The sequence below is a fragment of the Gopherus evgoodei genome, chromosome 11 (genome assembly GCF_007399415.2).
Source record: "Gopherus evgoodei ecotype Sinaloan lineage chromosome 11, rGopEvg1_v1.p, whole genome shotgun sequence".
NCBI lineage: Eukaryota > Metazoa > Chordata > Testudines > Testudinidae > Gopherus > Gopherus evgoodei.
This window is the reverse complement of record NC_044332.1, coordinates 79,777,579-79,794,011: the sequence shown is the minus strand read 5'-3', so window position 1 is coordinate 79,794,011 and position 16,433 is coordinate 79,777,579. Positions and strand designations below refer to the sequence as shown.

At 62.5% G+C, this 16,433-nt stretch overlaps 1 protein-coding gene across 2 annotated transcripts; it reads left to right on the top strand.

Annotated features, from left to right (window-relative positions):
- The first annotated feature begins 7 nt into the window (after positions 1-7).
- ATG9A (autophagy related 9A) lies at positions 8-14,453 on the top strand. 2 transcript variants are annotated; one of them, XM_030580577.1, is made up of 15 exons: positions 8-85; positions 2,433-2,568; positions 2,904-2,947; positions 3,531-3,595; positions 3,973-4,134; positions 4,621-4,762; positions 5,813-6,561; positions 7,204-7,357; positions 7,787-7,966; positions 8,574-8,819; positions 9,196-9,413; positions 10,032-10,149; positions 10,550-10,772; positions 11,358-11,449; positions 12,104-14,453. In XM_030580577.1, the coding sequence occupies exons 2-15, from the start codon at positions 2,466-2,468 to the stop codon at positions 12,107-12,109; spliced, it is 2,502 nt and encodes an 833-aa protein (XP_030436437.1). In that variant the 5' UTR covers positions 8-85; positions 2,433-2,465; the 3' UTR covers positions 12,110-14,453. The 2 variants fall into 2 exon arrangements, with proteins under 2 accessions (XP_030436437.1, XP_030436436.1); XM_030580576.1 differs by having other exon boundaries at positions 11,307-11,449.
- The last annotated feature ends 1,980 nt before the right edge of the window (positions 14,454-16,433 follow it).

Genomic DNA, 16,433 nt, shown 5'->3' with positions numbered 1-16,433 from the left:
TTCAGAGGCAGTGACACAGGAGGCGGCGGCGCGGCCTGGCCCTGGGAGGGGGTGGCGGGGGCCGGTTACCGGGGAGACCGGGCAGGTGAGGGGGGGGCTCCGTGCGCCAGAACCCAGGAGTCCGGCCGGGCTCGGCCCGGGGAGGGGGTCCCGGCCCCGAAGGGCTGTTGGGTCGGCGGGGCCCGAGCCGTCCGGTCCGGTCCCCCCGCGCTGACCCCCCTCCCCCCGCAGCGGCCCGGTCCGGTCCGGCTCCCCCCGCAGCGCCCCGCGCTCCACCCGGCCCGGTCCGGTCCCCCCGCGCTGACCCCCCTCCCCCCGCAGCGCCCCGCGCTCCACCCGGCCCGGTCCCCCCGCGCTGACCCCCTCCCCCCGCAGCGGCCCGCGCTCCACCCGGCCCGGTCCGGTCCCCCCGCGCTGACCCCCCTCCCCCCGCAGCGCCCCGCGCTCCACCCGGTTCGGTCCGGTCCCCCGCGCTGACCCCCTCCCCCCGCAGCGGCCCGGCCCGGTCCCCCCGCGCTGACCCCCTCCCCCCGCAGCGGCCCGGTCCGGCTCCCCCCGCAGCGCCCCGCGCTCCACCCGGCCCGGTCCGGTCCCCCCGCGCTGACCCACTCCCCCCGCAGCGCCCCGCGCTCCACCCGGTTCGGTCCGGTCCCCCGCGCTGACCCCCTCCCCCCGCAGCGGCCCGGCCCGGTCCCCCCGCGCTGACCCCCTCCCCCCGCGCTCCACCCGGCCCGGTCCCCCCGCGCTGACCCCCTCCCCCCGCAGCGGCCCGGTCCGGCTCCCCCCGCAGCGCCCCGCGCTCCACCCGGCCCGGTCCGGTCCCCCCGCGCTGACCCACTCCCCCCGCAGCGCCCCGCGCTCCACCCGGTTCGGTCCGGTCCCCCGCGCTGACCCCCTCCCCCCGCAGCGGCCCGGTCCGGTCCCCCCGCGCTGACCCCCTCTCCCCGCAGCGGCCCGGTCCGGCTCCCCCGCGCTGACCCCCCTCTCTCTGCAGCGCCCCGTGCTCCATGCAGGGCCGGCTTTAGGCTGATTCAGCCGATTCCTAGGAATCGGGCCCCGCGCCTAAGAGGGCCCCAGCCGGAGCGCGGCAAGCCGCCCTGCTCTCCCTGCTGGCGCTCCGGGCCCTTTAAATAGCCCCCAAAGCCCTGGGATAGCGGGGGGCTCCGGGGGCTATTTAAAGGGCCAGGGCTCCAGCTGCCTCTGCCACCCCGGTCCTTTAAATAGCCGCCGGAGCCCTGCCGCCCCCATGTATTCTCCCGGGCTCCCGGGGCTATTTAAAAGGTCCCGGGATGGGGTAGAAGCAGGGGAGCCCCAGGCCCTTTAAATAACCCCCAGAGCCCTGGGATAGCAGGGAGCTTGGGGGCTATTTAAAGGGCCAGGGCTCCAGCTGCCTCTGCTGCACCACCTGTCCTGCCCACACCAGCTCCACTCCCCCTGCCTGCAGCCAGCTCTGCACCCCGTGCCCACAGCCAGCCCCTGCCAAACCCCCTGCCGTGTCTCCAGTCAACTCCTGCCACACACCCCTGTGGCCCTGCTCAAAGCCAGCCAGCCCCCCCCGCACTGCTGCCCGCACCAGCCCTGCACACCCTGCCCTGTCTCCAGCCAACCCCTGCTGCACCCCCCTGCCTGAAGCCAGCCAGTCTCTGCCTCTGTCTCCAGCCCTGCCAACCCCTGCTGCATCCCCCCACGGCCCTGCCTGAAGCCAGCCCGCCCCCCACACCCCCTATCTCCAACCAACCCCGCACCCCTTGCCCTGCCTCCAGCCAGACCCTACCTCCAGTCAGCCCCTGCCCTGCCTCCAGCCAGCCCCATGTCCACTGCTGCCCTGCAGTTCCCAGGGCAGTAACCCTGCACACCTGCTTCAATGAGGGGGACAGGAAGCAGCTGGGACCCACAAATGTGCACACCCGCAGGGAGTGGCAGGGACCCACACATGTGAAATGGCAGTCATTGATAAGCAATCAACAGCATATATGATGCAATGTACATAATATATAATTGTATTATTTATATAGTTATAGAAAGTAAATAATACATGGAAGAAATGAAAGGGGGGTTTTTTTTACACTTTTTTTTTTTTTTTTTTAGTCATCCCTGCCAGGGCCCTGCTGAAAATGTTCAAATTGGGCCCCGCACTTCCTAAAGCCGGCCCTGGCTCTATGCGGTCCGATCCAGTTGCCCCGCACTGACCCACCTCTCTCTGCAGCGCCCTGTGCTCCATGCAGCCCGGTCCGGCTCCCTCGTGCTGGCCCATCTTTCCCCGCAGCGCCCTGCTCTCCACCCGGTCCAGTCTGGCTTCCCCGCACTGACCCCTCTCCCTCCGCAGCACCCTGCGCTCCATGCAGCCCGGTTCGGTCTGGTTGCCCTGCACTGACCCTGTGCTCCATGCAGCCCGGTCCGGCTCCCTCACACTGACCTATCTCTCCCCACAGCACCCCACGCTCCATGCGGCCCAGACCGGCGCCATGACGCACTTCGACACGCAGTACCAGCGTCTGGAGGCCTCCTACAGCGACTCGCCCCCGGGAGAGGAGGATCTGCTGGTGCACGTCCCCGAGGGCAGCAAATGTGAGCGGGGCCCGGGGGCGGCTCGTCAGGGCGGAGCGATCCCCCTTCTCCCGAGTCCTTCCCTCCGCCAGCGGTGTGGTCCCTCTCTGTTCCTCTGTGCGTTGGCCACTGCCACAGGCCAGACACCGGGTCTGATGTGGAGCAGTGACTCCTGTTCCGTGCACTGTGTAAACCCAGGAACAGCCCTGAGGGGTCTGGGGGGACCCAGCCGCTGTTTGCTCTGGGATGTGTCACAAGGGTAACTAACCAGCAGCAACCAACTGCCCCCCCGCTGCTGGGCAAACCGCTGCGTAGTGGGCCCCACTCACCCCCTTTGCCTCCTCTCTTTCCTGCAGCTCCCTGGCATCACATAGAGAACCTGGACCTCTTCTTCTCTCGCATATCCTTGCTGCGTGCAGGGAGACAGGAGGCGGCTGCTCCAGCCCAGCATCAGCTTGACACAGTCTGTGCGTTTAGTGCAGGTCCCATCTCATCTGGGGCTGAATTGCTCCCTGCCCTGTGGAGTGGTGTTTCCATCCCTTCCCTTGGGAGAGGGGGCTGTAGGGGGATAGAAACGGGTCCCTCCAGCCCTTTGATGATGGCCTCCTGCCCGTTCTCTGTCGCTCTGATTGCTAGGCTCTGGATATGTCTTTACCTCCCTCTGTGCTGGCCAGGTCCTGCCCTTGCAGACTTTGGAGAGGGCTCAGGGGGGTCTGTGAATGGAGTGTTCACAGTCCCGTGCTGGGGTGTGGTGAGAGGGTTGGGTTTCTGTGACAGGCTAGTGTTACCTGGCATGGAGGCCAGGCCCCAGGAGCATTTTGTAGTTAAGCAGAGTGCACTTGCCTTGCTGCCATCCGTCCTGACTGGTGGCTAGGGGGTGGCTTGGCATGGGAGGGGTTTTCTGTCAGCTGATGGAAGGGGGGCTCAGCTGGTGGCTGGAGAGGAGGGGTTGCCAGGCTGTTCTCCTTGACTGCAGCTCCCACGTCTATAACCTGCATCAGAAGAACGGCTTCACCTGCATGCTGATTGGCGAGATCTTTGAGCTCATGTACGTCTTGAGTGCCCCTGCTTTGGGGATGGGGAGGCCAGGGAGGGGGCAGGTGCTCCTCATGCTCTCGCTGCTGTTGCAGTGAAGGGCCTTGGGCCCCAGTGTTTCTGCTATCCCTGCACAGCCATGGCTGAGAGTTGGGTTTCAGGGGGTGAGGTGGGAGGCGGTCAGAACCACTCCCCTTTCAATCAGGGCCTGTCTCCCTCTCTTCTTTTTTGGCCATCCCCATCCCCAGGAATTTGTCTCCCTCTCCTCAGAATCTGCCCCTGTCATGCCACGGGCTGTGGGGTGTGACCCAGTAGCCACTCTTGTCTGTGGTATGTTAGGAGTTGAGGGCAGAAGGAGCATGTCCCTCATGGCTGCTGCCTTTCCCACAGGCAGTTCATTTTCGTCGTGGCCTTCACCACCTTCCTTGTCAGCTGCGTTGACTATGACATCCTGTTTGCCAACAAGATGGTGAATCACAGCCAGCACACCAGCGAGCTTGTCAAGGTGACACTGCCAGATGCCTTTCTGCCTCCCAGCGTGTGCAGCGCAAGGTAAGGGCAGCAGCCGCACCTCCGCCCCCAGCCCTGGCAGCCTGCCACCCTCCAAAAGCCATGTTAGTGCGAGCTATCCAGACAGGAGCTAAAGATCCAGGACTTCTTCCGGAAGGAGGACAGTGGGACTGGCCAGACCTCACCCACGGGCAGTACACAGCCCTTGTCCTCATCGTCAGTCAAGGCATGTAGCCTGCCAAGATTGCAAGTCTCTGGTTTGCCTTGAGCTGAGTGGCCAAGCTCCATTGTACTCTGGGTCATGTAATCCCCAGGAGTTGTGTCTCTGGGTATGTACTTGATGTTTGATGGCAGTGTTGCTGTGTGCTGTTACACAGCTGGTGCATCCCTCCCCAGATGTGGCTACATTCTGGTGGTGGATGAAGCGATCCCTTGACCGTGCATATAGCTTGGGCTCTTGTGGGATGAGGCTCGGCCATGGGGCATGCCGAAAGGCAAGCGTTGCAGTAAGTCTCTTCTCCCTTGCAGAATCCAGCAGAACGGCTTTCTCATTTCCATCCTGGTGATAGCGGGGGTTTTCTGGATCCATCGACTCATCAAATTTATCTACAACATCTGCTGCTACTGGGAGATTCACTCCTTCTACATCAACGCCCTCAAAATCCCCATGGTGAGCAACCCTGTGGCTGCAGGACTGGGCTGTTGTGGCTGAGCAGGGAGCTCCCAGTGGCTCTACCCCCAACTCGGGGCTGTCTTGCTGAAGCTTTAGGAGAGGGTTTCACCTGACCATTGCCCTCGGGGTTCTGGTCTCTCCCTCTTTCAGACCTCCCTTGGGAGTTACATAATCCAGTGTAGCTCCTTACAGCTTGTTTTCGGGCAAACCCGCCCCTGCACAGTCGCGGGACAGCTGTGTTCTGCTGACTTATCTGCCTGCCAATCACTTTGCTTTATAACCGCTAAGCTTTTCTTACCATGCTCACAGCAGTGTCCCAGCCTCAGCGGTGTAAAGCACTTTATTCTCATGCCTTCCCTGGGAGGGGGGCAGGGTCTCTACCCCATGTACAGGTAGGGAACCTGAGGCACAGAGCAGCTAGGCATTGCCCAAGGCCATGGGGGAGTCTGTCAGAGCTGGGTATTGAGCCCCAAGTTCCAGCCCAGGGTCTCCCTCGGAGAGAACTTGGGTAAGTCGAGTAACAGCAGGATCCTTTACATTAATGTTTTGCAAGACCATAAGCCTGTGGAACTGGGCAAGGGCCTGGGATCGAACACCTGGGTTCTCTTCCCCACGGGGCACTGGGCACGTCCCATCACTTCCCCATCTGGGAAGGGGGAAGCTGGGAAGGGCTCAGAGCTCTCGGTGGGTCGAGTGCCTCAGCGGTAACAGAGACATCAGAGCGCCCCCCTTTGGGTGCGTGTGGCGATGACCTGTGTAGTTCTCTAGCTCTTTCCTGCCAGCCCAGGAGGGGTGAATGAGGCTCCCCACCCCTGAGGGCTGCGTTTATCTTTCACTGGGAACCCCAGAGCAGCACACAGCAAGCATCACGCTGAGCTGGGTGCAGCATAGATGGGAGACTGGAACTCCCAGCATGCAGCATGGCTTGAGTCTGTGGATCGCTGCAGCAGTGCATGCTGGAACCTGTAGTTTCTGTTGCATCGTTGCCCGGTGGGCCCTTGTTGGTCTCCTCCAGATTCTAACACTGCCTCCTCTCCGCCCGGCCAGTCCAACCTGCCCTATTACACCTGGCAGGAGGTGCAGGCTCGCATCGTGCAGATCCAGAAGGAGCATCAGATCTGCATCCACAAGAAGGAACTGACGGAGCTGGACATCTACCACCGCATCCTGCGCTTCAAGAACTACGTGGTGGCCATGGTGAACAAGTCGCTGCTGCCCATCCGCTTCCACCTGCCTGGACTGGGCGACACCATCTTCTACACCCGCGGCCTCAAGTACAATTTCGAGCTCATCTTCTTCTGGGGGCCTGGCTCGCTCTTTGAGAACGAGTGGAGCCTCAAGGCAGAGTACAAGCGGGGCGGCCACCGCCTGGAGCTGGCCGACAAGCTGAGCGGCCGCATCCTCTGGATCGGCATCGCCAACTTCATCCTCTGCCCCCTCATCCTCATCTGGCAGATCCTCTATGCCTTCTTCAGCTACACCGAGATCCTGAAACGGGAGCCGGGCAGCCTGGGCGCCCGCTGCTGGTCGCTCTACGGCCGCTGCTACCTGCGCCACTTCAACGAGCTGGACCACGAGCTGCACTCCCGCCTCAGCAAGGGCTACAAGCCGGCCTCCAAGTACATGAACTGCTTCATCTCCCCCCTGCTCACCATCGTGGCCAAGAACGTGGCCTTCTTCGCCGGCTCCATCCTGGCCGTGCTCATCGCCCTCACCATCTACGACGAGGACGTGCTGGCTGTGGAGCACGTCCTCACCACCGTCACCCTGCTAGGCGTGGGCGTCACCATCTGCCGGTACGACGGGCTGGCACGGCCTGCCTGCCCTGGGGGGAAGGGTGGGCTGGGAGTCTGTCCTTGGGACACAAGTGAACATAAGTCTGCTTAGGGAGGCCCAGGACTGGAAATGGGGAGCAGTGGGTCAGGCCAGGAGTGAGGGGCACTGGCAGAAATCTTGGGGTGGGTAGGGAAGGAAGAGCCTGGGGTCGAAGTGCTGTGTGTGTTTGGGGAGGGGGTTGCATATCAGGACTGAGGAGAATCGACAGAGCTGGGGAGGCAGAGGCTGGGATAGCAGGGAGCTGGGCTTTGGGTCAGGACTGAGGGAGCTAGTATGGGGCACATCTTGGGTAGCAGGGGACTGTGGGTTGGGACTGAGGGACACCAGCAGGGCTGGTGGGAGGCAGGGCTGGAGTAGCAAGGGACTGCAGATTGGGACCATGGGGCACTGGGAGGGCTGGGGCAGGGGCAGGTCAGAACTGATGGGCACTGGCAGGGCTGAGGTAGCAAGGGGCTGCAGATCAGGACTGCGGGGCACTGGCAGGGCTGTGGGAGAAGCTCTCTCAGCCTTTCTCTAGGCATGATCTGCCCCCGGCATGAGACTCCGGGCTGGGGTTGTCTGGGAAGTGCCGTCCGTCCCATCCTTGTCCTGCCCCCCTGCAGGTCCTTCATCCCAGACCAGCACCTCGTGTTCTGCCCAGAGCAGCTGCTGCGGGTAATTCTGGCACACATCCACTACATGCCCGACCACTGGCAGGCCAACGCCCACCGCTACGAGACCCGGGATGAGTTTTCTCAGCTCTTCCAGTACAAAGCGGTGAGCCCTGCCCCCCTGGCTAGCTTGGACCCGGGGCAGGATTGGACTGGCTCCTGCGTGCCTCTGCTCAGCTAGGGGCACTCGCGGTGCCCGAGGGGACAGGGCTGGGGTCTCTGACACACGGGTGCCACCTCAGGGCCGCTGTCTGTCGGGCTGCGATTCCCGGAGAGAGGCTGGTGCATGTGAAGCGGCTGGACTGGGGACCTGCGTGTGCTTCCCTTCCCAGGCCCGTGGGTGTGATGGTTCAGCAGCTCTTGTGTGGTTCCCCAGAGCAAGGGACGTGGGTGCAGGGGGGATCGTTGGTCAGCTGGGGGCACAGTACTAGGGGGGCGATACTGACATGGGCCTGCTGTTCTGGGAACGTTCCCTGGGTGGCCCCTTGGGCTGTTCTCGGTGCTGCCTGCTGAGCGCCCCCCTCTCCCTTCCCAGGCGTTCATCCTGGAGGAGCTGCTGAGCCCCATCGTTACCCCCTTGATCCTCATCTTCTGCCTGCGGCCCAAGTCCCTGGAGATCATCGACTTCTTCCGGAACTTCACCGTGGAGGTGGTGGGCGTGGGCGACACCTGCTCCTTCGCACAGATGGACGTGCGCCAGCACGGGCACCCAGCGGTAGGGCCCGCCTGTGGCATGGGCGTGTGCTGGCAGGGTCCCTTCCCTCTCCCCCCACACTTGGGGGGTCCTGCCCGTGGCTGGAACCGAGGCGTGGTAATGTCCCCCACGGAGTTCTGCCAAGCAGCCCCTACTGAGAGAGCTCTTACGCCCAGTCCCAGAATGCATGGTCGCCAGGCTGCACCAATCGAGCTGGAGCGTTGCATGCTGAGGCCTGTAGTCTTAGTGGGCTGTTGTTGCAGTCTCGTATCTAACATCCGGGCACGCTCCGTGGGGTGTCCCGTTCAATGGGTGCGTGAGCCCAGCTGGCCAGGTGAGGGCTTGTGCCCTGGAGTGGGGGCATGTGATGCTACCCCGGGCGCTGGAGGGCCCTGAAGCTAGGCATGCTGGGCTGTGGCGTGTCTCCTCCAGTGAGCAATGTCCCAGGCCATCTGCGGGAGGCTGAGCTGCAGCTGCTAGGGGGTTCCTGGTGTTGTGCATTGATGGGTTTTGTGTAGCCTGGCCCTTTGGGGCTCCCTAGACCCCCCGGTGGGTGTGTGGCAGGCCCTGGGGGGGTCCAAGGGTGGGTTTGGAGTGGCCCCCCTCACCTCGCCTGTGTGCTTTGCAGTGGATGTCAGCGGGGAAGACTGAGGCCTCCGTCTACCAGCAGGCCGAGGATGGCAAGACTGAGCTGTCCCTCATGCACTTCGCCATCACCAACCCCAAGTGGCAGCCGCCCCGTGAGAGCACGGCCTTCATCGGCTTCCTCAAGGAGCACGTGCTGCGTGACAGCAGCGTGGCGCTGGCCCAGCAGGCCGTGCTGCCTGACAACGCCCTCTTCACCTCCATCCAGTCCCTGCAGTCGGAATCCGAGGTGCCCTGGCTGCGATGGGTCACGGGTGGGCAGGAGAGGAAGGGGCTCTGGTGTCCCAAGGCTGCCTGGAGGGCAGGGGTCTTGCTAGCCCAGCGGGGCTGGCTCAGACGGCCGGTGCAGTGAGTTTGCTGGATCTGAACTGGACTTGGGTTTCCAGGGAGGACTGGGCAAGTCTCCGAGGGTGTCAGCATGTGATCAGGCCGGAGGGACCGCCTCTGAGGGGTGTGGGGGTGGAGTGTTCTGGGGTTCTGCCCTGCAGCATGGGGGCACCATAGGATCTGGAGTTCCCCTGAGGAGCTGGGTTGGGGAGGGGCCCTGTCCTGTTGTCTGGTGGCTGCGTGTCCAGGGCTGTGACTCCCCTCACTTCCCATTGCAGCCTCACAGCCTGATTGCCAATGTGATCGCGGGCTCCTCGGCCCTGGGGTACGTGAGCCACGAGCTGCAGGCCTCCCGCCAGCTCTCCGAGGTGGCCTCTGCCCTGCGCTCCTTCTCCCCACTCCAGTCTGCCCAGCAAACTCACAGCGGCTTCCAGACATCCGGGTCCCACGTGGAGGGGGCACCGCCCCGGGCCCACAGCACCATGACGGCTTCTGGGTAAGTCTGCTGAGCTGTGCCAAGTCACCTACTCCGTGATCAGGGACCTTGCAAAGCCCAGGCTCTGCTCCTGAGGTGCTGGGTGCCCCTCGTGTGCCTGAGACGAAGGGATTGGTTCACTGGGTCTGTGCTGCTCACAGTGCCTCCTGCTGGCACGCTCTGCGGTCCGTTCCTCGCCCACGTGCCTGGAGGAGTCCCTGCAGGGACAGGGAAACGGGGCTGCTCTGAGCCCTCCCATGCAGTGGAGCAGGTTACACAGGTGGCTAGAACAGGAATTGCCCCCGAGTGTTCACCCTGCAAGTGAGTGCTCCGCCCCAGGAGGGGGCGCTAGAGCACTCCTGCCCCCCTGTGATGGGGTCTGTGGCCCTTGGGGGGGTGCCTGTGTTGGAGCTGGACCCCACTGAGCCAAGCCCATGTCTGGGGTGCAGAGGGGGGCCCTTTCTAAACCCAGTGCAGGCAGTGGGCGAGGTGGCACCATGGACAACCCATAGCCCAGCAATGCAGTGGGGCTGGACAGGGGATCGAGAAGGGCTGTGTGGATCTGATGTGGGGCCTGCTGGGCCATGCCCCTGGGCAGCAGACCCCCTCCCCCAGCCCTTCTCTGTGTCCCGGCTGCAGCACGGATGCCAGAACAGCGAGCTCAGGGAGCAGCGCCTGGGAGGGCCAGTTACAGAGCCTGATCCTGTCGGAATACGCCTCCACCGAGATGAGCCTGCACGCACTCTACATGCATGAGGTGAGAGGGCAGCTCATGAGGGGGCTGGCTGCCGAGGCAGGCTCATGGCACAGGGGGGTGCAGGGCGGCCTGGCAGCTGGAGAGGGGTGTGCTGTACCCAGGGGGTAAAGGAGATCCCGCAAAGGCAGCCAGGCCCATATCCTATCCCTGAAGGGCTGTCTCTGCAGGTCCCCGCATGCCACCCCAGAGCGCAGGAGGGCCTGGTGCAGAACACCTCCCATCCTGCATTGGAGTGGCAGAGGGAGCAGTGGCGCCGGGAGCTGGCCGTGCAGGGGGAGAGAGAAGGAGCCAGAACTACTGTGGGGCTGCCACAGGGGCTCCTGCAGGCTGGATGTGGGGTGAGGCTGCAGCTCTGTCCCCCTCCCTGCTTGGCTGACCCGCCCCGTTGTGTTGTGTGCAGTTGCACAAGCAGCACACGCAGACAGAGCCTGAGCGGCATGTGTGGCACCGGCGGGAGAGCGACGAGAGCGGGGAGAGTGCCCCGGAGGAGCCGGATGCTCAGAAGGGAGCCCCCGCCGTCATCCCCCGCTCTGCCAGCTACCCCTTCTCCTCACCGCGCCAGGCTGTGGAGGAGTCAGCCACCCTGCAGACGGGCTTCCAGCGCCGATATGGCGGCATCACAGGTTCGTGCTGTGGGACTCCCCTCCAGACAGCGTCCCCCACTCCAGATGGAGCCTGGGAGCCTCCCCACACATTCCCTGTCCTGCAGGCCAAGGGGCGCTGCCTGTGGAACGTGCAGTGGGGCCACACACTGGTTTGTCATCGTCGGGTCGCTGGGTAATTGTTTAAACGCCAGTGAAGCATTTGAGATTCCCCCCCACATGCCAGGAGATTGGCTGGGGCAGGTGCCACTGCGTGGTAGCGCCTGCAGGAGGCTCCCAGGAGCCCTGCTCATCCATGGCTGGCAGGGTGTATGTTCAGGAGAGTGCCATGGGCTCCCGCTGTGATGTTCCTATGTCACCCTGCGTGCTGTGGGGAGGAGCGGTTCGGCTGGGGAAGGCTGCACAGGCTCCCATTCAGTAACAGCCCCTCCCTCTCACTTGGAGGGTTAGACAGATTGGCTTAGAGCCCCCTGAGTGGTGCCCTGCTGGGAGCTGGCACCAGAGCCTGTCTCACCTGCATCTACGCGTTTTTCTGACTCTGTGCCCATGCCACAGATCCGGGCACAGTGCACAGAGCCCCATCGCACTTCTCCCGCCTGCCTCTAGGGGGCTGGGCTGAGGACGGACAGTCGGCGCGACACCCGGAGCCGGTTCCAGAGGAGAGCTCGGAGGATGAGCTTCCGCCTCAGATACACAAGGTACCGCCCAGGTGCCGGGCTGGGGGTTGCGGTGTGAGCAGGGCATTACTGTCCTGGGGAGTAACTGGGTCGGCTGGGGCTGGTGGCGGGCCAGTGGCGGTAACTCCCTCCCCAGGAGAGATTAGAAAGGCGGGAGCTTTTCAGCTCGGAAAAGAGCTGACTAAGGGTGTCTCTGGTAGAGGTCTATAAAATCGGGACTGGTGTGGAGAAGGTGAATTGGGAAGTGTTATTTACCCCTTCCCATAACACTGGAGCCAGGGGTCAGCCAGTGACATTAACCGGCGGCAGGTTCAAAACAAACAAAAGGAAGTACGTCTTCATACAACGCACAGACAACCTGTGGAACTCCTCGCCAGGGGATGTTGTGAAGGCCTAAAGTATAAGTGGGTTCAGAAAAGAACTGCATGGGTCCAGCAATGGCTATTAGCCACGATGGGCAGGGATGCAACCCCTTGCTCTGCATGTCCCTGGCCTCTGATTACCAGAAGTTGGGAATGGGCGACAGGCTGGATCATTCGATAATTGCCCTGTTCTGTTCATTCCCTCTGAAGCATCTGGTCCTGGCGCCTGTCAGAGGCAGGGCACGGGGGTGGATGGCCTCTGGCCTGACCTGCCATAGCTGTTTTTAGGTAATGGCATGGCTCTCTCCTCCAGGTGTAGCTCTGGGGGTGAGGATCTCGTGGGATTCCGGACTCTGGAGCAGCCTGGGCAGCAGGACCTGGGGTCCCAGTCCCCTCCACTGTCCCGCAGAGGTGGGGCGGGCAGAGGTGCCTAGTGCTGGCGTTCATGCTGAAGGGACAGAACCACCATGTCAGCGCCTTGCGGTGGAAGCTTCTGTACAGACGTGTGTCAAGCCAACATCACTCTGACTCATACTCATGTTGGGTGAATGCGTGTGTGAGTACATACGTGTATCCGTGTCCGCATATGTGTTGTCCGTGTCGGAGGGAATCGGCCAAGAGCTGCACAGATCACTGCAGAGCCTACGCGAGGCCAGCGACCCGCAGCTGGCAGGGGAGAGCTCTGCGGCTGCCGGCGGGTCAGGCTACTGTGGAGTCCCTGAGCAGAGCCAGCGATGCCTCTTCCACAGTCCAACTAAAGACCCTCCTTCGAGCTGCAGCCGGCCTGGCCCGCCCGGGTTCCCGCCAGGGGAGGGACGCATCAGAATCTATTTTTGTAACGAGGGTGGAGAGTTGGGTTCCCCTGAGGACGTGCATGCTGGAGTCCGACCTCTGCTGGGGCCTTTACAAGGCTGTGCCCTCCCCCAAAGCCCAGGCAGCTCTGTGTGTTCTGGCTCCGACCTGTCCTGTCCATGGTGCGAGGAGTGCCACTGCTCCTGGCACAGTGCTCCCCCCAAGTGACCCCACTTGCTGCTATTGTCCGTGGGTCCCAGCGCCTCAGCCCCTCTAGCCTCAGAGCACAGACAGCCTGGGCAGCAGCAGTGAGCCTCCCGGGTGCCAAAGCCCTGCTGTCTTGCGGCTAGAGGGGAGCTCCAGCTCCAGGGCCTCTGCTGAGCCTGCCGGCCGGCGGGCTGCTTCTCATACTGGCCCTGGCCCTCTGGGAACTAACCATGCCCCCCCCAGCAGCCTCCCCTTGGACGGCAGAGCGGGGGGACAGGGGCCCCCTCAGTCAACACTAATGGTGCAAGTCAAAGGAGAGAATCAGGTGACTCGAGTAGCTTTGTTCCCCCCCGCCCCACCCCCACCCCCACCCGCTGCTCTGGGGAGGCCCAGCCCAAGGGGAAGTCTGGCCTGGGCCCCTAGCCTGGGACTGGACTCTTTGCTGGGGAGCTGGGGCCAGGCTGTGCCGCCCTCCTTGTAAATCATTAGCACAGGGGCGGGGGGGGGCGGCTCCGGCCAATCAAGGTTATTGAGTGACAGCGGCAGCTTCCAGAGGCCAGTGTAACTCTCCCTGCTACTCCCTGCATCGCCCCCAGCCCTGCTCATGTGGGCCTCAGGCCGGGGCCCCCTGCTCCCACCGCGCTGAGCCCGAGCTAAGGGTCAGCCCCACGGTGCTCTGCACTGAACGGCTGCGGGGCAGGACTCCTGGGGTGTCTCCCCAGCTCTGCCACTGGCTTGCTGTGTGATGGGGGTGGGTCTCTTGGCTGACAAGCTCCCCTGCAGCCCGGGCTGCTCCGGCATCCTGCCTGTCGGGCAGAGCACTGACTATTCCGGGGGGTGGGGAAGGTGTCTTTTAATACTGCCACCTGGTTCTCCTCAAGGGGCTTGGGTCCCCGCCTTTCCGTGGGGCAAGCCCTGAGCTTCTCTAGCCCAGCCTATTGGTGCTTTACAGGTTTGATGAGGGACAAAGCGCTTCAGTGGCCTTTGAAACGGGGCAAGTCTCCAGCAAACCAGCGCCAGGCCGGCCCCTCTGCCCTGGCGCCTGGAACAGGCAGACCTCAGGCTCCCTTCACAGCAGAAACCAGGCGTGGCCAGAGCGCAGCCTGCTGGGCTGCTGCCCCCTGCAGAGGTGCAGCCCTGCGAGGGGGCAGGGCCCAGTGGGCAGTTAGTTCTGTCTCAGGCCAGTGTGGCTGGGGCTACATGCTGGGAAATGTCGTTCCTGGGTCGCACCTCTGCATTAATGGCTGTGCCGTGTACAACGGGCTAGGCAGAGCTTGTCGTCCCCTGCCAAGGCTCCTTGGGGGATGCACTCAGCCCGGAGCTCCTGTTCTTAGCACAGGGTCTCCAAGCCTGAGCCGCAGCCCCCATCTGAGAGCTCTGAGCCCTGGGGAAGACTGGGCCTTTCTGAAGGGGTGACTGGCAGCTGCTCCGGGCTGCGACTCCTGGAGGTGAGGCCTGGAGCAGCCGGAGAACCTTGCCACGTGCTGTGCTTGTGTCTGTCCGTTGCCTGTGTGCATGGCAAGCTGCCCTCCCCTCCTGTTCCGTTGTGACACCAGCGGGGGGGGTGTGGGCGCGGAGCTGTTTGGGCATGTGCTGACTAGCCGAGCTCGTGCCCCTCGCTGGGAGCTGTAGAGCCATTTAATAAAGAGGGGGCGTTTCATTCACGCTGGTGTCTGGCCCTTTGTGGGAAGGGGAAGCTGCTCACCCTGGGGACTGGGAATCCAGCCGTAGCCGGGCTGCTCACAGGGTGTGTGCCCCTGGAAGCTGCCCTCCTCTGGGTGTGCAGGGCTATCCAGCCATGAGCTCAGGGTGGGAGCTGAGCTCTGCAGGGCTGGTGAGCTCTGCTGGAGCCTGGATCGAGCCCAGGCCTCCGGCTGTACCCTGGGGGCAGAGCAGGGCCTGGCTCTGCAGGAACACCCGAGAGCTGCAGGGAGCAGAGGGGGGGCTCTGATGTGCTTCTCTGGGTGGAGGGCTAGAAACACTGTCCCAGTCTGTGCCCTGGAGCCCAGCTTAGCTGTGGCCTGTCCCGTTTCTCTCAGCCTGCTTCTTAGGGAAGGTCAGCAGTGCTGGGCCACACCAGACCTCCTCCCAGGGCCTAACCAGCACCCAGTACGCAGGCTAAGGCTGCTCCGCTGGGGCTCGACCTGGGGGGATTCATACTACAGCCCCCTCCCTCTTCTGCTCCCTGTCAGCCTAAGAGTGCAGCCCGTGCTGCACCCAGATCTCTTGCACACACAGCTGCTTCAACGCAGAATGATTCTTTACTTCATAACGAGAGAGCCCCGTGGTGCTCGCTGGTCAGTTAGCGCAGGAGAGCAGGAGGCTGGGCTCATGGGGGCAGCTCTGGGAGGCCGGAGAGCTGCCTTCTAGTCTCTGCTCTTCTGGGCCTATCTCTTGATCCCTTGGTGCTAATGGGGCCCTGGCAAGGCTTTTGGGGGACTCAGCTCACAGAGTGACAAGCACCAGCAAGGAGCCACCAGCTAACTAAGACAAACCAATGACCTGCCCTCCTGCGAGGGAGCACATGACTGCTGCCTCTGTTTGGTCTCGTTTTTATTACACAGGCAATGCAGAGCCATTAACCCGCCTGCGTTCTCAGCCCTGCCCGCCAGCTAAAAACGCACACACAAAGCCAGCGTGAAAAGCACATTCGGGAGGTGTCAAGGTCAAGCACTCGAAAGTGAGGAGATGGCAGATAAGCAGCTGCCCTTGCAGTCCGACTTCTATCCCCTTGTTTGTCCTACCTGTGCCCTGGCTGAGGCTGGGCCTCCAGACAAAACATGAACTGGCGATAGACAAGGTCGTGGTGCTTTTGCACAAGGGCAGCTCCCTGTAAGGGACAGGATTAGGCACAAATAGAACATCCAGCCAGCTCCGTTAATGTTCGTCAATGCTCAGAGGCTAGAGCAGGGGTAGGCAACCTATGGCACTTGTGCGAAAGGCAGCAGGCGAGCTGATCTTCAGTGGCGCTCACGCGGCCGGGTCCTGGCCACCGGTCCGGAGGGCTCTGCATTTTAATTTAAGTGAAGATTCTTAAACATTTTAAAACCCTTATTTACTTTACATACAACAATAGTTTAGTTACATATTACAGACTTATAGAAAGAGACCTTCTAAAAACATTAAACTGTGTGACTGGCTCGTGAACCCTTAACTTAGAGTGACTAGATGAAGACTGGACACTGCACTTCTGAAAGGTTGCTGACCCCTGGGCTAGAGGGATGATGCCGTATAATTCCTACAGAGGGTTAAATAAACCCAAGTCCCTTCCCTGCCTTGTGCTGACAGCTGAGCCCCAGGACTGCACTTACTTTTTTCCAAGTAGGTGAGTCAGTTTCACAGTGTTCAGAATCAGTTTCTAGTCAGTATCAATTTCCGGTTCCCCCAGGAGTGGGGTTTGTTTCTGTGCTTGCTCTGGCTCCTGGAAGGGAAGGGCGAGGTTCCTTAAGGCCACTGAGCATCTTTGCAAATCAGACCCTTCGTGCCTCGATGTCCCAGTGCTGGTCGTTTTGGGCATTCAGCGAGGCCGTGTGGTGGAGGCTAGGCCCTAAGGGGGATGAGAGGTGTGGGCTGGAGGGGGTGGGTCTGTTTTTCATGCTGGTTTTCATTACTGATTACCCACGCTTCTAGGGTGCCTGGACTTT